This window comes from Brassica napus, chromosome C3, assembly GCF_020379485.1.
Source record: "Brassica napus cultivar Da-Ae chromosome C3, Da-Ae, whole genome shotgun sequence".
NCBI lineage: Eukaryota > Viridiplantae > Streptophyta > Magnoliopsida > Brassicales > Brassicaceae > Brassica > Brassica napus.
Window position 1 is genome coordinate 15,567,190 of NC_063446.1, and position 18,431 is coordinate 15,585,620.

The 18,431-nt window shown below is 40.8% G+C and overlaps 4 protein-coding genes across 4 annotated transcripts; 2 read left to right on the forward strand and 2 right to left on the reverse strand.

Annotated features, from left to right (window-relative positions):
* The first annotated feature begins 8,059 nt into the window (after positions 1-8,059).
* On the forward strand, positions 8,060-10,599 carry LOC106429645 (3-phosphoshikimate 1-carboxyvinyltransferase, chloroplastic-like). The gene is made up of 8 exons (XM_013870394.3): positions 8,060-8,513; positions 8,609-8,853; positions 8,946-9,099; positions 9,233-9,447; positions 9,529-9,646; positions 9,776-9,986; positions 10,076-10,137; positions 10,226-10,599. The coding sequence occupies exons 1-8, from the start codon at positions 8,208-8,210 to the stop codon at positions 10,442-10,444; spliced, it is 1,530 nt and encodes a 509-aa protein (XP_013725848.1). The 5' UTR covers positions 8,060-8,207; the 3' UTR covers positions 10,445-10,599.
* Positions 10,600-11,306: 707 nt separating this feature from the next.
* Positions 11,307-13,143, forward strand: LOC106429592 (UDP-glucuronate 4-epimerase 4). The gene has a single exon (XM_013870338.3). The coding sequence runs from the start codon at positions 11,718-11,720 to the stop codon at positions 13,023-13,025; it is 1,308 nt and encodes a 435-aa protein (XP_013725792.1). The 5' UTR covers positions 11,307-11,717; the 3' UTR covers positions 13,026-13,143.
* On the reverse strand, positions 13,082-15,267 carry BNAC03G25280D. The gene is made up of 6 exons (XM_013870339.3): positions 14,958-15,267; positions 14,461-14,675; positions 14,231-14,374; positions 13,853-14,061; positions 13,424-13,682; positions 13,082-13,339 (listed from the first exon to the last, which is right to left on the reverse strand). The coding sequence occupies exons 1-6, from the start codon at positions 15,184-15,186 to the stop codon at positions 13,211-13,213; spliced, it is 1,185 nt and encodes a 394-aa protein (XP_013725793.1). The 5' UTR covers positions 15,187-15,267; the 3' UTR covers positions 13,082-13,210.
* A 259-nt stretch (positions 15,268-15,526) lies between these two features.
* On the reverse strand, positions 15,527-18,431 carry LOC106429595 (uncharacterized protein At4g17910). The gene is made up of 16 exons (XM_013870341.3): positions 18,297-18,431; positions 18,144-18,207; positions 18,025-18,070; positions 17,769-17,902; positions 17,604-17,680; positions 17,442-17,514; positions 17,261-17,350; positions 17,092-17,165; positions 16,931-17,018; positions 16,711-16,837; positions 16,531-16,635; positions 16,328-16,451; positions 16,193-16,244; positions 16,070-16,114; positions 15,896-15,994; positions 15,527-15,823 (listed from the first exon to the last, which is right to left on the reverse strand). Exons 1-16 carry the CDS (start codon positions 18,335-18,337, stop codon positions 15,671-15,673), a joined length of 1,392 nt encoding a protein of 463 aa, XP_013725795.1. The 5' UTR covers positions 18,338-18,431; the 3' UTR covers positions 15,527-15,670.

An 18,431-nucleotide genomic window follows, 5' to 3' on the forward strand; every position in this document is an offset into this window, starting at 1 on the left:
ACATTTTCTTTCAGATGCTGATCAACAAGCTCCTTCCATATATCCACCGCCATATTATCCCTCATTTTCTTCGCGTTGCACCTAGCAAAGTCTTTAGGGTCAAAGGAGCCCCCGAGCGCATGACATTCAATGTACTTTACAGTGTACACGCCACAATCACCATTGTTGGCCGTGGGTACACCTTTCAGCGGTCTCTCATATGTGTATGGCTCCAACCCGTATTTGACCCGCATTTCGTCGGTGGCTGCGCACTCAACAAGCAGATAAGGGACCATCTGGAGAAAAGGCTCCATTATCGCATCCCATGCGTCTGGTACACTAGATGAAGGTATGCTGTCCCAGACGACTATGTGCCTCTTAGGGATCGATATCCAAATAGCAACCCAATGCTTGTCGTCCAAGTTCACTGGCGCATAGATATCATCAATGTCCTCCCCCCACTTCTTGTTTGATTGGCAAAATGAAGGTATTGATCCGTCATAAAAATACGACGCCCCACCAGGTAGAACTCTTCCTAAACCTTTGTGATCAGGTTCCGATGTTTTGAAGAGCTGATACTGCTCTCTCCAAGACTGAGAAAAGTTGTGATCCAGGAAGCACATTCGCTCGCTCCTGAAAGCTTGTGGGTTCTCCTGATACCTCTGCCTTAGCACATTAATCCAAGCATCTATATGCTGCATATTAAATATAACAAGTTAGAAGTTACCAGACGAAGACGACTTATATTTAAGTCGTCTACGTGGTCGTCCAAGTAGACGACTTTCCAGACGATTTATCTTTAAGTCGTCTGGAAAGTAGTCTACTTGGACGACTTTGTAGACGACTTAAATCGTGTGCAGAAGACTTACGCAGTCTTCCAGCCATCCTCTGGCTGTCCGGAGGAAGTGGTACCACCTTGTTGGTGATGTACGTGGTTTGTCCTCGATCTTAGTTAAATAATGACTGCAAACAAAAAAGCAATCAGTTTTGGACGACTAAATCAAGCTATTATGGGTAAAGCAATCACTTACGGATCAGTTTTCAACCAATCAGCGAGTTCCTTCAACTTTTCTTTGTTTACTGGCGGAAATGGATTATAGGCTGCCACTTTATCTTTTTTTTTCTCTGCCATATAAGGAGATCTCACAGTAGGAGCAGGTTTCTTCGCTCGTTTACTCTTTGCACGCTTGTCCAATACAACCAGGCTCGGTTGTGAAACTGGATCGCTTGGCTCGGTGGAAGCGAGGCTCGGTTGTTGATCTGTGGAAGCGAGGCTCGGTTGGTGATCGGTGGAAGTGACAGCAACAATCTCTTTGGAGGTGACACCATCTGCTTTATTTACCGAGTTCGCCTCGGTTGCTGTATCCTCCGGCAACCATCTCTGCAATAAAAGTTGCACACAAGTTAACCCTGGACGACTTAAATAAAAGTTGTCTGGACGACTAGTTGACCCTGGACGACTTAAATAAAAGTTGTCTGGACGACTAGTTGACCCTGGACGACTTAAAATTAAGTCTTCCGTGGTCAACTAGTCGTCCAGACAACTTACGTTTAAGTCGTCCAGGGTCAACTAGTCGTCCAGACAACTTTTACAGTCGTCTGGACAACTAGTTAACCCTGGATTTGATACTAACATATTTGATTTGAGGAGGCTGTTTCTTTTGAGGAGGAGGCTGTTTCTTTTGAAGAGGAGGAGGCTGCTGCTGTTTCTTTTGAGGAGGAGGAGGCTGCTGTTTGGTTTGATGAGGAGGAGGCTGGTTACTAACCACGGTTTCATTGGCATGAGGGGTAGCCTGTTTGTTTCTACCCCCGGTTTCTTTGGCAAGAGGGGTAGGCTGTTTATCTTGAGGGGTAGCCTGATTGGTTAGAGGTGGAGGGGTAGCCTGATTGGTGACACCAACCTTCTTCTCCACAGCTTCCAATCTATCAGACAACTTCCTAAACTCCCTCATGCACTTATTAAACCCTTTTTTCATAGCCTCAGCTACGCCCTTGAACATAATTTCCAACTCCTCTCTGGTCACCCCTCTAGCCTCTTCTCTAGCCTCTTCTCTAGCCTCTTCAGGAGCCTCTTTACGAGCTTTCTTCCGAGGTCTTGGATTGTCTTCCTCCTCCTCCTCCTCCTCCAACACAACCATCTCTTTGGCCTTCTTCGATGGAGTCACAACCTTAGGTTTTGTATTGACCTTAGTACCAGTGACTTCCCAGCAATCCATGGTCCACTTCCACGGTCTCCGCTCATACATGACTTTAATGATGTTCTCCGCGGGCAGGTCCTCAACCTCAGAGTCCCATTTTGGCCACATTTCACTAATGTCCTTCTCAACAAAGTTGATCACGCGGGTCTGCAGTAAATAGAAGAATCGAGTTAGATATTTGAAAAAAAATACTAAATAGACGACTTAATTATAAGTCGTCTACTAAGTCGTCCAGCTGGAAGACCTTCCAGACGACTTATTATAAGTCGTCTAATAAGTCGTCCAGATGGAAGACCTTCCAGACGACTTATAATAAGTCGTCTAATAAGTCGTCCAGATGGAAGACTTTCCAGACGACTTAATTAAGTCGTCCGATAAGTCGTCCAGCTGGGAAGACTTTCCAGACGCCTTATTATAAGTCGTCTAATAAGTCGTCCAGATGGAAGACTTTCCAGACGACTAAATTAAGTCGTCCGATAAGTCGTCCAGCTGGGAAGACTTTCCAGACGACTTATTATAAGTCGTCCGATAAGTCGTCAAGCTGGACGACCTTCCAGACGACTTCCAGTCGTCTGCGCAGTCTTTTGGATTGAAGTAAATACCTGACTCAAGATAGCAGCTTTCATTGATCTGCGGCCTCTGCTGCCCTCGTAAGCCAGTATCGGTGGAGACGGACTGTCTGCTCTGGGACCACCAATACTAGCACCCAATTCCGGCATAGCTGTGTACGTCCAGACTTGAAGAACTTGTATAAACCCATCCACGGTGTAACAGCCAGCAATTTCTTTGTTCCACAAAGAGTCCATCAGCACCTTAAACGCGACTCTCCCCCATGGATAATTCTCAAACCGTTCTAAATCCATCACTAGCCTTGCCAGAGTAGATCGTGTAGCGGTTGAAAACTTTCTCCCTTCAATGAATCCAGTGAAGATGGAGAGGTACGCGAGCCGCTTGCGATCTTCCCTGGACCAATCCCCGCATCTCTTCAGTGCTGCTATTATCTGATCAGTAGTTGGCCCAGCTTCCAGATGAACTCCCAGCATCCCCCAGAAAGAAACCATCTCTGGGGTAACGTCACATTTTGGTGTCTCAAGGTCCTCGATGTACTCGCAGTTTAGACCAGTGAGGTTTTCAAACTCTAACAGTGAAAACCTCAAAGGTTCTGGACCAACGAGAGACCACATCTCATACTTCTTCTTAATGTCCAGCTTGAAACTGAGCATGTAGTGAACCAGCCTTGAAGCCCAACCAAATCCCTGCTCCTTGAACTTGATGAAAACTCCCAAACTCGACTCCTTGAGCTCTTCAAATTCGTCATCAGTAAGAGCTTTCCTAAGAGCAGTATGCAACTTGCTGTTATCCGTATGATACGAAATGCTATTGTGGGCTTCTGGCTCTTCCCCTGATGTGTATAACCTACGGGGGAGTTCTGGAATATCCATCCTTTTTGTCTGCAAAATAATCAAAGACAACAATATAAGTCCAGACGACTTAGTAGACGACTTATAATTAAGTCGTCTGGAAAGTCTTCCAAATGGACGACTTATATTTAAGTCATCTACTAAGTCGTCCAGTTGGAAGACAAAGCCGGACGACTTAAATTACTTACAAGTCTTCCAGTCGCAGAAGGAGTTGGAGTACTCGTCATTGCGGTTATAGATCTGAAAAAATAAACGTGAAACGGTGAGAATGAGTAAATTGATAGAGACAACGTTTTATGTTCATCTTTTCCTCGAGATTGATGACTTAGCGGCGTTAGGGTTTACAGAGAAACGGCGCTAAGGTTTACAGAGAAGAAGCGGCGGCGCTAGGGTTTAGAAGAAGCGGCGGCGCTAGTGTTTAGAGGAAGCGGCGGTGAGAACGTTGGTGACCACGGTGGCGAGGGCGACGGTTTGTTCGGAAATAGTGGAAGCGGCGGCGCTAGGGTTTAGAGGAATCGGCGGCGCTAGGGTTTAGAGGAATCGGCGGCGCTAGGGTTAGAAGAAGCTGCGGCGACAACGGTGAGAATGAAGTGAGATAGATAGCCGACGTTGAGAACGATGGTTTGTTCGGAAATCGTGGGAATTCGAAATCGCCTTTGAGAGAGAACTGTTAGGGTTTTGAGAGAGAACTGTTAGGGTTTCTGAATTTCGCGAAAAATGAAACAAAAAAAAAAATCACCTTATATATTGGGTAAATAATCCGGTTAGCTTTAAAAGTACATTGGTAAACTTTAAGGTTTGGTCCGGTTTAGACGACTTATTCTGGCTGATAATGTACAACAGACGACTTAATATTTAGTCGTCTGTTTTCAGACGACAAAATATTAAGTCGTCCTAGACCCTAAAATGAACCCCTAAACTAAAATGACTAGATTAACTAACTAACCACGTTATAAAATCAAATTATACTTAAATAGTGTTTACTATACACAGAAATGAACACGCATAAGTAATTTTAAAAATTTTCAAAAACGGTTTTAATGCTTTCCAAAATCTAACCCTAAGAACACATACAATACTACAACATATGTTGATGAAACATAAACTAAAGAATATCATGACTCACTACTTTCACTCATCTATGCTGAAAACAATTGAAATTTGTTATATCTTAATTTATACCTCCTAAGACATATGTTAATTACATAATTCCCATTTTTCACTTATCAAAATATTTTTTACAAAATTTTTAAATTATGTTTAAGACTAACTGTCCAGACGACTTTCAGTTAAGTCGTCTGGACGACTTATTTTCAAGTCGTCTAAACAGACGACTTGCGAGGGGTAGAAACGTAAAAAAAATTCCGTTTTTTTGTTTGGTCACAAGGGGATAGTTGTAATTTCAATAGCCTTTTAAGTTACTTTTGCGTTTGACCCAAGTTGGGGTATTGTTTTGGGTTTGACTCCAAGTTTTGAGTCACACTTGGCAATTCTCCCTATTTTTATACTAAACACACAAAATAAAATAGAAAACAATGTTATTAAGAAAAATAGGAATCAAATACAAAAATTTGATTGGTCAACACAAACTGGCCAATCACATACAAGGACAGAGATCATGCTTTATGTAATCACAACCATTGATTAAACTTTTTGAAGGGTCCAGATTACTCCTACTTCTTCTCCTCTCTCTCTCTCTCTCTCTGTCGCTTTTGTTTTCAGATCCAAAAATTTTGTAACTGTCTAGACTCACAAAACTCATCTTCTTTCTCTCTGCATCTTCAGTTTCTCTAAGTCACAGACTCATTGTCACCATCCTCTGTCGCTCAGTATCCTTCTCCTTACAGATAATGGAGGTCGTGAGACAACAACAGAGGAGGAGCATCCCATCTACTCTATTCTCTCTCTCTTTGAACCGTGATGCCTCCTCTCTGTCCTGTGACGAAGTGACGCCTCCTCTCTGTTCTGGTATTCATTCTTCTCTTTTATCCTCTTTGTTGTTTACTTGATTAATTTTTTTGGTTTGTAAGAAGGTTTCAGAGAAAGACTAGAGCAATAGCGTAAGCTTGGAGAACCAGAGCAAGGTGGGAGAAGACAGATCAACGGCGTCGGAGAAGACCGAGCAGCGGCGTCGGGGAAGACAGAGCAGGGGCGGCGTTGGGGTAGACAGAGATGGTCGCGAGCAGAGATGGTGGTGCGGCGGGTGAGGACTGGAAGATGAAGAAGGCAACAAAGTTCATGGCTTGATAAGACGATGAAGATCATGGAAGAACACGACAACGAAGGTGGTGGTGCGACGGGTGAGGGTTGGAAGATGAAGAAACGACGAAGGTGGTGGTGTTGGGGTGGCGCTTAGTTAGTACTAATTAGGTTAAAGCTTGGTTTAGTTAGTAATTAGGTTAAAGTTTTTGGTTTATTATTTAATTAGATTTTTTTTTATATTTTTTTAATCCAATTTTGTTACAGATCAATATTAATAAAGAAATTTTAAATATCTGAATTAATTTTAAATTTTAATTATGCTTTTATTTTTAAATTATTAACTGAAAAATAATTCTAAAATAAATAATTAACAAAATATAATTTACAATATATAGCAGAAACAAATTGCTATAGTAGTTTTAACAATAACAAATCAAAAACGCTGTTAATAAAATAAATAATAGCATTAAAGACATGCTATTAAAAAAAATTTAATTGCATATTGAAAAGCGCTATTGTAGCGAAAGAAAAAATAGCAACGCTAAAAACCGCTATGTAATGTCATTTACTTATTATGACGGGCGATGATACAACGCTTCAAAAACCGCTATTATATCGTTACATAGCGTTATTCGTCCGCTATAAAAACGCATTTTTCTTGTAGTGCGAAGGCTTATCATCACCTCCGGCAAGGAAGTAGATTCTTGAATCCCACGTCTTCTTACTTAGAAACTCACCCCCTCCTCCTTCCCCCCAAATCCCATTCTTCTTCTCATCGACATAAGCCCATGATTCGATTTTTTGTATAGATCTCATCAGGTGTGGAATTCACAGGGAATGGGAAATCCTCCACGTCCCAGAACACGCCCTCTTCGAGACCTTCGAGGCCTTTGGGCACTTCCACACGCTCCGAGAAATCTACGATCTTGGATTCGTTCATGGCAAAGAAGAACTGGAGTGTACTTTCTCCCTAAGTTTGGATTCACCCTTTGATAAAAGCTTTTCCGATTAATATTGTTAAATCGATTTTATTAAACCAATGATATTTATCTTCATATTCAGTTATTTTTAACCGGCTCATGGAGACATGGATGTTAATAGGGTTCGGCGCTCGGATTGGGTATTTCGGATGTTTGGATATTTTGGTATAGAAGTATAAAACTTTTTCGGGTATTTCTACACTTCAGATCGGATTCGGATATTTTTTAATTCGGGTTCGGGTATTTCGGATATAACCGAAAAAACAAAACATTTGATAATTTTTTTTTTGAACTACTGATAATTTTTTTTAAAATTACATAATTTTTACAAAAAAGACTGTTCATTCTCTTGCTTTCGTTCTGTAATACGATCAGAGAGTAACAAGAGAAGCTCCATGGATGGAAATTACCCCTCCCTATGAAGGACGACAAGATGGTTCGAGGTGGCTCCGGTTGTTACAATGATGTTTTATGGTGGTTATCATTGATGACGGCAACAAATAATGTTTCCGAAAAACCTAACATGGATCGTGAAAGGAAGAATATTTTAGGAAAGAAGATCTTGTATGGAGAGAAGATGAGGGATGGGAGATGCAGATGGTACCTTAATCTCTCTTACGTTTAAGGAGATACATATTTATATATATATGTACACACGTTTAGGTTAGGAAAAATAGTGATTTGGTATTGATTTTATATAATATTAATTAAACCAAAATCGGTTAAAAGAAACTAGTCATTACATATTGGATGAAAGATGTAAATTTAGGTTAAAATATACATATGTTCGGATGGCTTCGGGTATTATTTCGGGGTTTGGATATATCTGATCGGGTTCGGATATCCAAACTTATTCTATATAAAATCCGTTCGGTATTTTGCTACTTCGGTTCGGATTCGAGTTCAGGTTTTTCGAGTTTAAGGTTCGGGTATCGGATAAAATACCAAGCTCTAGATGTTACCATCGTCTTCTGTTAAAGGTAATCTAATACCGGCCGGTTACTCTTCTCTTATGTCGATTTATGTTTTCTCTTCGGTATTCTAGTAGTAAACCGCAATCAATTTATTTATGAGTTTTCGGTTAACGTTTCATCAGTGAGTGGTTCATGGGTTTTTTGTCATAAAGGCCCAATAACTTCTTTGAGACCCCGTTTAAAACCACCAAATCTTAACGCTACCTAACCAAAAACCAAAACCTTCCCACTTGCGGTCTGTAACAGCTGACTTGGACAAATACTTAACACGTGCCACATTCACATTGGCTAATAGAAAAAGCTCATACATCGCTTGAGGTGGGTTGGTGAAGGATTTTGATGGCTACCTTCTTCGTCTCCTCTCTCACCAACCCCCCCCCCCCCCCCCCCCCAAAGTTTATAAAATTTTGAGGAAGGCAGAGAGTGGGTTCAAAGATCTAAACTTTTTCTCCAATGGCGCAAGCTAGCAGAATCTGCCAGAACCAGAACCCATGTGTTATCTCCAATCTCTCCAAATCAAACCAACGCAAATCGCCCTTCTCTGTTTCTCTGAAGACGCACCAGATTTCTTCGTGGGGGTTGAAGAAGAGTAACAACGGGTCTGTGATTCGTCCGGTTCGGGTAACGGCGTCTGTTTCCACGGCTGAGAAATCTTCGGAGATTGTGCTTCAGCCCATTAGAGAAATCTCGGGTCTGATCAAGCTACCCGGATCCAAATCTCTGTCCAATCGAATCCTTCTTCTAGCAGCTCTATCCGAGGTCGGTTTGCTTCTTTCTTTCTTTGTTAGCTTAGTGTTGCGTTTTTTAACGGCGTGAGATTGAAGAAAGGTTCACACTTTGTTGTGGTGTTATAGGGAACCACTGTAGTTGACAACTTGTTGAACAGTGATGACATCAATTACATGCTTGATGCGTTGAAGAAATTGGGGCTTAATGTGGAACGTGACAGTGAGAATAACCGTGCGGTTGTTGAAGGATGTGGCGGGATATTCCCAGCTTCTTTAGATTCCAAGAGTGATATCGAGTTGTACCTTGGGAATGCTGGAACAGCCATGCGTCCACTTACCGCTGCAGTTACTGCTGCAGGTGGCAACGCAAGGTAAGGTTAAGGAGTGTGATTTTGTTAGTTAGTTTTGTGTTATGTCAAGAACCGATCTTGTCCTCATGCTTTTAGTTCGGTTTATTTTCCAGTTATATTCTTGATGGGGTGCCTAGAATGAGGGAAAGGCCTATAGGAGATTTGGTTGTTGGTCTTAAGCAGCTTGGTGCTGATGTTGAATGTACTCTTGGAACTAACTGCCCTCCTGTTCGCGTCAATGCTAATGGTGGCCTTCCCGGTGGAAAGGTGAGTTTGTAATCTCAGCATCTACTATGTGGAAAGTTGCAGGAATCTTTGTTCATCACACTGCGTTTGCTCGATATGATGGCTTTTGTATGGTTTCTTGATTGACATATTAGATATGATTTGCATTTTTCAGGTGAAGCTATCTGGTTCAATCAGTAGTCAATACTTGACTGCTCTGCTCATGGCAGCTCCTTTAGCTCTTGGAGACGTTGAGATTGAGATCGTTGATAAACTGATCTCTGTTCCGTATGTTGAAATGACATTGAAGTTGATGGAACGTTTTGGTGTTAGTGCCGAGCATAGTGACAGTTGGGATCGTTTCTTTGTCAAGGGCGGTCAGAAATACAAGTAAGCGTTGTTTCTGAAATCACTGAACTTATAATTAGATTGACAGAAGAGTGACTAACCAAATGGTAAAATTTGATTCAGGTCGCCTGGTAATGCTTACGTAGAAGGTGATGCTTCTAGTGCTAGTTATTTCTTGGCTGGTGCTGCCATTACTGGTGAAACCGTCACTGTTGAAGGTTGTGGAACAACCAGCCTGCAGGTAATACTAAGTTTATAATGAAATTTGCTTTGTTCAATTTATTTTTTTGTCTTTCTAAGGCTTTGGCTAGTTGTGTGGAACATATGTTAGAATCTAAGTTCATTTTTGTTGTTGTGATGAATCTCAAAGGGAGATGTGAAGTTCGCTGAGGTTTTTGAGAAAATGGGATGTAAAGTGTCATGGACAGAGAACAGTGTGACTGTGACTGGACCATCTAGAGATGCTTTTGGAATGAGACACTTGCGCGCTGTTGATGTCAACATGAACAAAATGCCTGATGTAGCCATGACTCTTGCCGTTGTTGCTCTCTTTGCAGATGGTCCAACCACCATTAGAGATGGTAAGTACTCCCTCTAACCATCTAATTGGGGTTTTTAAGATTCATAGTCACTTAGTTCTCCTCTCATCCAATCGTTTTATCATATATAGTGGCTAGCTGGAGAGTAAAGGAGACAGAAAGGATGATTGCCATTTGCACAGAGCTTAGGAAGGTAAAACAATTTTCTTTCTGTCCCGCTCTCACTCTCTTGGTTTTATGTGCTCAGTCTAGGTTAAGTTCTGCATAACTTTTGCGTGCAGCTTGGAGCTACAGTGGAAGAGGGTTCAGATTATTGTGTGATAACTCCACCAGCAAAGCTGAAACCGTCGGAGATTGACACATATGATGATCATAGAATGGCAATGGCATTCTCCCTTGCAGCTTGTGCTGATGTTCCAGTAACCATCAAAGATCCTGGTTGCACCAGGAAAACTTTCCCTGACTACTTCCAGGTCCTTGAAAGTATCACAAAGCACTAAACAGACCTTAAAGCCCATTTGTCTTTTCTTTTTGATCCAATTGAGATCAGTTTCCTCTGTTATCACTGTAAGATTACGAAAAACAAAGAGTATTAAGATTGTTTGCTTGTACCTTAAACTGTTTGATGCAATCTTTGAATCGGTTTTGGTCATAATAGACTGGGTGATTAGGGCTGCTCTAAATCACTGAACTGGGTTTTTTAAAGGTGGGTAAAGTAGACCACAACCTCAAAACTATGTGAAAATTAATCCGGCCTAGCTCAGACTGTTCCAGGCCTTTCTGAGCCCAACTGTGAACTGATTTGACTATGTAGTTTATCCCCAAGCTTGTAAGAATAGATTCTAATTCCCAACTTGGATAGGTTTTTACTCAGGAACAAAAAGGCTTTACTGTCTTACTCTTGTTTCTTGTATTTGTCTTGGAGTTTTAACTGCATATGAGTATAGGGACAAAAGAGTAGATCTAAGAGTAGATACATCTGAAGGAGGGACAAAGGCATGGGGACATGTTCTGCCAATTCATAAAGGGAAAGGGGTGGACATGTTCTTGTCTTATGTAATCAAGTTCTTCACATGGGGTCTTTGAGTGTCATTATAGCATTCATTCGCTTGCACCTTTTTTTTTTTTTATCTTTTGCCCCATTGCATTTCTTATTAAAAAAATAAAAATAAACATCGTATGATTGATTACATAACCTTTTTTGGGTTTACACATTTAAAAAGTTGGTTTTGGTAGAAGACTAAACAATGATTTACATCAACCCTGATTTGCTATACATAGGAAGTTTATGTTAGGCTCATTTATTGGTAATATATAGTAATTATTTAGAGCAAAGCTAACAAAATCGATGCCCCCAAAATCTCTCTCTCACGAAAATAGATGTGATGTGAGGCTTCCCTAAAATCTTGGAATATTATTTCACACCAATCAACTCCATTCAATAGCATGACAACAAATCTTTTCAAGAGTCAAAAACTTTTGCAGTTAAATTTGATTGTCAATCAATTATTTTCAAAAGAAGTCTCTCTCTCTCTCTCTCTCTCTCTTTCTTCTTCTCCTCCTTGATTTGGATCTCTAAATCTTCAATCCCCCATGTTCAGATTTACAATTCACACTCTTTAATCACACCCTGTGACCAATCTTATTATTAAATAAAAGATTATATTCGTGTTTAAGCTTCTTTAATTAAATCCTTCCAAGAAACCTGAAGACTCCAAGGAGCTGTCATAAAAACTAAAGAGACAAGAAGAAGAAGAATAAAGGTGTTCAAAGATGTCTCGTCTTGACGACATACCATCAAGCCCAGGCAAGTTCAAGATTGACAAATCTTCATACTTCAACCGTCTCAGGTTTCAATCATCTCCCATCAAGTTCGCATTCATCTCCTTCTTCCTCCTCTGTCTCATCTCCCTACTCTTCCTCCGATCTCCACCGTCCGTTAACTCCTCCCAATCCGACCCATCTCGCCGCTCCCTCCGAACCTTCACCTATGGAGGACCCGCTTGGGAGAAACGCATCCGAGCCTCTGCTCGAACCCGAACCTCAAGCAACGGAATGACCGTCTTAGTCACCGGAGCAGCCGGTTTCGTCGGTACACACGTCTCCTCCGCTTTAAAACGCCGCGGAGACGGCGTCATCGGCCTAGACAACTTCAACGACTACTACGACCCTTCTCTGAAACGTGCGAGACAAGCTTTACTAGAGAGAAGCGGCGTCTTCATCGTGGAGGGAGACATAAACGACGTTGAACTCCTCCGTAAGCTCTTCAAGATCGTCACCTTCACTCACGTCATGCATCTAGCCGCTCAAGCAGGAGTTAGGTACGCAATGGAGAACCCTAGCTCGTATGTTCACAGCAACATCGCTGGACTAGTCAACCTCCTTGAGGTCTGCAAAGCGGCTAACCCGCAACCAGCCATCGTCTGGGCTTCCTCTAGCTCCGTCTATGGACTCAACACGAAGGTACCCTTCTCCGAGAAAGACAGAACAGACCAACCGGCTAGCTTATACGCCGCCACGAAGAAAGCTGGTGAAGAGATAGCTCATACTTACAACCACATCTACGGGCTATCCCTTACAGGACTAAGGTTCTTCACCGTGTACGGACCATGGGGAAGACCAGACATGGCGTACTTCTTCTTCACTAAAGACATTCTCAAAGGGAAGTCCATATCGATCTTCGAGTCGGCTAACCACGGCACGGTGGCGAGAGACTTCACTTACATAGACGACATCGTGAAAGGATGTTTAGGAGCGCTTGATACGGCGGAGAAGAGTACAGGAACCGGAGGGAAGAAGAGAGGTCCGGCGCAGCTGAGAGTGTTTAACCTCGGGAACACGTCGCCGGTGCCGGTTTCCGATCTGGTGAGTATACTGGAGAGGCAGCTGAAAGTTAAGGCAAAGAGGAACGTGATCAAGATGCCGCGAAACGGCGACGTTCCGTTCACTCATGCTAATATCAGCTTAGCTCAGCGTGAGCTTGGGTATAAACCGACCACGGATTTGCAGACGGGATTGAAGAAGTTCGTGAGGTGGTACCTTAGTTATTACTCCGGTGGTAAGAAAGCCGCCGCGAGATGATTTTTCGTGTTTTGTTTTGAGTAATTATATTTAATTTATTTATGTTACTTGTCTGGTACGTAACTGTTGTATTAAAATTTGATTCATCTTCATATAAAACAATGTTACTTCTTCAGCACGTAACTGTGACTGATCACCTACATATATATTAAACAAAGAAGAACAAGTAGTCATTGTCAACAAGTTTAGAAATCGTATTTAGTTCTTCCACTACCTAAAACAAGACACAACATATCTGGAATGTTCGAAGTAGATTTGTAAAAGTTCCATGCCTCTAGCATTAGTCGTTTTCTTGATCCTTTGAAGTGAACAATCTGCGTTTTTTTTTTTGTTCAGAGTAATGAGAATATGATGAATAGATTTGTGATTTTTTTTTTTTTTGGGGTTTGTGAGAGTACCTTGACATCTAATGGCAAGCCATGAAACTGACCAGCACCTTCAGGAGGCGTCCAGTTGTATAGGGCACATGGTAAAAACAGCACTGAAGCTCCAGCTATTTCTTGTGTGAACGCTTGTGGCTTTGTGAATCTCTTTGCGTCAAATGAAGGATGGGATTTGACAACCCATACCAGAGCCAATTGATCACCAAGCATACGCGATGCCTTCATGTATTTGGTTTTGTAAGCTTTTAAGACTTGTTCAAGAAAAATTTTAGCCCTGCATTTTTTTGGAACCGCATGTAAGACAAAGCATCAATACTGAGCGTATACATATGAATTTCCTGACTAGCATTCGAGGTTTAGACATTGATTCCAAAGAGACAAGTGGTGCTTTTAACTATAAGAGATTTTGCTTAACGAGGATAGATTAGGGATAGATGCACAAACCTTATGATCCCTTCACGGGTTCCTCTCACTGCTATAAAACCTGAGTTCAGAGGTTGATCTTTATTGTTTCTGAATGTGAGAGCTATGTGGAAGTTTGGATGCTTGTCAAATATAGTCTCGATGTTATCAACCACAGCTATATCAGAATCAGTGAAGATATAGTGGTTTATCACACCATCATTCTCCTCGAGCTTCATCTCAAGAAAGGTCTGCAGAGCCAAATTTTAACCAAATAAAAAGTCACGACCCATCTATCAATAACTCATAAACGTTTAGGTGAGATCTTAAGAGAAATGGATACCAGATAAATAGAGAGATAGGCAAAAGCAAACAATAGTATGGATTCTACCAAAGGTATTAGTGTGATTGTGCTCTTACAATGTAAGACCTGATTCTTTGAAGCATCAGGTTAGCACGTGAATAATCACCAGGAATAGGCTCTACCATCACGTTGCTTGCTTGGATAGAAAGTTGAGAAGCTGGATCAGTCAATATGACAACGCTGCTCTTGGGCATACTCACCTACATAAACAAAAACATAACTTTCTTTCAGTAGATATCAGACGCAGTAGCTAAGAAACAACACCAAAAGTTTGACAAAAAGTTACCTGAATGAAGTAGGCGAATGCGTTTAGAACAGCCATTGACCTCTCTGGCTTGCTGTAGGTAACATTCCCAACAACAGAAACCATATTGGAGGACTTCAGATCACTGACGGATGTGTTATTATAAACAGTAAACACTGTGACAAAAGAAACACCATTTCCAGCAGCACCAGACACATGAGAAGTTGTAGTGTGTGTCTTGGTCAGAGCCTTCGTGCCTAAACAAAACATAGACAATGTAAGAAACACAAGGTAACACCAACAAGAATACCATTTTCAAAGTTGTATCATAGCATTGAAGCAACAAGACAAGCTAAGCTATGGATTCAAAATGGTTATCAAGACAAAGTCCTGAGAGACGAGGATTTGTGTTCTTGCCCTAAGTTCAGGACACAGCAACATTTGCTCAGATCTGTGTCTCCACAAATACAAATCAAAGATTGCGATTCATATCCGAGAGCTATAAGTGCTTATGTGACCAACTACTAGCAAAATCTAACCTCGGCAATGCAATCTATCGGGAAAGCCGACTCCAGAATCAGGAACGAGCACAAGGTGATCTAGTTTCTTGTTACGAGTGTTTGGCGCTTCGTTCTTAGCTCTAGTCGAAGAAGAATAATCAACAAGTGACGAGAGGTGAGGAAGAACAACGAGTACGGGGACAAGCAATAGAAACCGACGCCATCCGGTACAAGATCTTAAGCTCCGGTAATCTCTCCGGGAAACCATTGATCGTATAAACAAAACTCCGATCAACGAACTCTAATTCCTGATCGACGGAGATGATTGATAGGATCAAGCTAAGTTCGGTGCTTGGGCTCAAGTTGGGCTTTTTATGAACATCATTAGATTATCAGATCTAAACTACGTGACGTTTACTTGCAGTGTCAGCGAACTGTGTGCCGTCAAAATAACAACATTATCAGATTGAAGAAAGATTCAGACTTCACAGCACTGTGGTTGACCGACCAAAGAGAGAGCTGAGCTCTCTTCGTAATATCAGGTCTAAACTACGTGACGTTTACTTGCGGTGTTAACAAACGGTGTACCGTTGAAAGAACCAATCAGATACTGTAAAATATTCAGACTTCAAACTATTTGACCAAAAAAAGAGCTTCTCTTCATATCCGTCCCAACCCACAAGCAGGTCTGAATCAATTACATTGTCACTAAAAGACCAGTAAAGAGTTTACAAAGATGTTGTAGCATCCTCCTACCAGAACTTTAGCCGGAAACCGGAGAAATGAATGGTTCCGATAATAACAGATAAACCAAAGGCATAAGCTGTTAATATCACAAGGGAAGATATTGGAGAAGCAAATATGGTATCTACGGCCATGTTCACCACTCCTGTAAACACGTTTGCCTGTAAACCAAAACGAGTTCACAAAGAGTCAAGATTCTGTAAAGACTTTGGACAAATCAAGAAGGGACTTACAAGAAGAAAAGTAGCTAGAAGATTCTGGTCAATTGCTTCTTCAAGTGGTGAGAGTTTGTTCATAGGTATATAACTCGAAAGCATAAATATACCCAGCGCCTGAAACAAAACAAAGTCTCATACACCTAATCTCAAAGACAAAAGTTTGTAATTAGTACTGAAATTTAAAAGGACCTGAAGATCTTGAGCGAGCACCCAAGTAACATAAGGCATGTTGCACTGCACAAGATAAAAAAAAAAATGATTAACAACCAATATTGAAATATGCTTTTGAGCTTTTTAAGTGAGTATCATTACCGTTCTACGGGAAATCCTCTCGACATAGTTGTCAACAAGTATAGTCACAATCCTGAGACATACATACAAAGATGCTCATGAGTGAGTGATACATTCATAATGAGATAGTATGTTATATAACCGTTTGTTTTTTACCATAATATAAGAGAAACGAGAAAGACTCTAGCAATTGAGTTCGTGGTGCTTCGAGTATTGGAATGCTTTGCGTAGAAGAGACGATAGCCTAAGTCAACGCCGAGAAGGTACATGCCCCAATAACCTGAATCAGAAAAGAGTTATATGCCACAAAATCAAAAGGAATTAGTAAGCAACCTCTCACCAAATAAAAAAAACCTTACCAAGGGTGCTAAATACTCCTTCCTTGTTCTTGCTGATAACGTTGTTTCCTCTTTCGTGGGAAAGTAGATATGTGTTGAGTCCACTTACCAACCACGTTTCGTACCCTGAGAACAGAGATAGTTAGATTTCATTATCTTTTTTTAGTTAAAGAGAGAAAATGAAGTAAAAGTGGAATGTACCTGCAAGAACAGTGAAACCTAGGATTCCACAGTACTTAGCTGGTATGTTAACAAACGATGTGAGAATTGATATGGCTGCAAGTGTGAAAAAGAAGTTCCAGTGTTGTCCATATTCCGTAACGTGGACCTTCATACATTACACAGTCAAGAACAAGAATGGTTAGACTTGTAAAGGGAGAATTAATTAGTAAAGAGGAAGAGTGGAGATATTATCGTTTACCTGATAATCCACACCTGAAGTGGTAACTAAACGAATAAACCCGAGTAATAGCAGAGGAGCAGTTGCCTTAAGTCCACTAATCCAGTTCCTGAAGAAATGTTTGGGCCAAGTTTACATAATGCTGAACCACTAACAAAGTGAATAACAGAAGAATCTCTCACCCTGATGAGACGTCTCTAGCTTGCCGAGACACTATAGCATTAGCCAACACAAAAGAGCCAACCCCAAGATCCATCTGCTTTCATTTCAAGATGTAATACACAGTTACTAATCACAAGTTTAGAGCCTAAAGGAAGACAAATATGTGATTCTGACATTCCAAGAACATACCAAGCTAGTACCGTAAGTCTCTGTCTTAGCGTACCTCCTCGGAAAGATAGTGAAGTCCACAGCCAAGATGCACAAGCATGTAATTAGCATCTGCAACAACGCGAGAAAATCCTTGAGAGTAAATGAAAAATAAAAAGCAAAAATGGATTTTAAATTAAAACAAAAAGGTAGTGTAGGATACCAGAGCAACTCTATAAGAGGAGACATTAGCTCTAAACGAGAGAGATTGTCCTCTCTGCAACCCTGAAGAAGATCTGTAATCATAGTTTTTAGTTAAAAAAACAAAAAAAAAGTACCACAAGGTTGTTATTGAATCTAAGTGAAAATATAAGAAAGTTTCTACCTTTTTGCAGTCACAGTAAGAACAAGCAACAACAGAGACAACAAAACTACCCCATGATAGACCCATTCAGATAGAACCTACAACAATAGTAATTATCAATCAGTTTCGGTGATCATAAGACAACATTACCTAGTTAAAAGAAAAGGAATGATTTTAGGGACATACGGTGAAGAACAAGAGCATGGGGAAGACAATGAAGATGAAGTCCAATGATATACCATAACTGTAAGCCTTCCATTGTCTGGAAACAACAATCTCATCGTCGTTTTTCTTCGATGAAACGGATTTGTCATTGTTATCTATATAACCAAAACATGAAACAGCTTAGACTAATCAAACAAAAGGAGATGACTTTAATGGTGTGGTGATTCTCTCGCAAAGCAGGGAGCTTTAGCATTTGCTTTTGATCACAGAAACGAACCGGTTCTACAGTGAAAGCCAATGGAGTAGCGAATAAGAACCAAAAGCTGAAAACAAATAAACGTTATCATTTAGAAATTGAAGCAAATCAAAGAAATGTACATAAAGAAAGAACCTTACAGGGACAATGGTTAATAGTGCTGCGATTTCCAGAATAGACGATCCATCTAGATTGCTTACGAATCTGCAATAAGTAAGAACTGCAAATCATACAAGTATGAAAAGATAAAGATCATTGAGAAGACGAGAGAAAAAGAAAGAGGGAAGCTTTACTCTTCTTTGAGATGCTTGTTTGGATTCAGAGACGAATCCATCAAAACTCGATACACAGAGAAAAAAAAAAGAAAAAAGAAAAGATGTAGTTCACTGACTTGAATCCATCAAACCCGGATTATTCAAATAATTTCA

Bases quoted from the DNA above. Each gene is read 5' to 3' on its own strand.
- BNAC03G25280D (XM_013870339.3), bottom strand. From the start codon at position 15,186: ATGGTTTCCCGGAGAGATTACCGGAGCTTAAGATCTTGTACCGGATGG. The intron at 14,676-14,957 runs GTTAGATTTTGC...TGTTTTGTTTAG, and splicing joins CGATAGATTGCATTGCCGAG to GCACGAAGGCTCTGACCAAG. The intron at 14,375-14,460 runs GTAACTTTTTGT...TTGTTTATGTAG, and splicing joins CATTCGCCTACTTCATTCAG to GTGAGTATGCCCAAGAGCAG.
- LOC106429645 (XM_013870394.3), top strand. From the start codon at position 8,208: ATGGCGCAAGCTAGCAGAATCTGCCAGAACCAGAACCCATGTGTTATC. The intron at 8,514-8,608 runs GTCGGTTTGCTT...GTGGTGTTATAG, and splicing joins TTCTAGCAGCTCTATCCGAG to GGAACCACTGTAGTTGACAA. The intron at 9,647-9,775 runs GTAATACTAAGT...TGAATCTCAAAG, and splicing joins GTGGAACAACCAGCCTGCAG to GGAGATGTGAAGTTCGCTGA.
- LOC106429595 (XM_013870341.3), bottom strand. From the start codon at position 18,337: ATGGATTCGTCTCTGAATCCAAACAAGCATCTCAAAGAAGA. The intron at 17,515-17,603 runs GTAGAAACTTTC...CTATGATTACAG, and splicing joins CTTACTGTGACTGCAAAAAG to ATCTTCTTCAGGGTTGCAGA. The intron at 16,115-16,192 runs GTAATGATACTC...TATCTTGTGCAG, and splicing joins AGAGGATTTCCCGTAGAACG to TGCAACATGCCTTATGTTAC.
- LOC106429592 (XM_013870338.3), top strand. From the start codon at position 11,718: ATGTCTCGTCTTGACGACATACCATCAAGCCCAGGCAAGTTCAAGATT.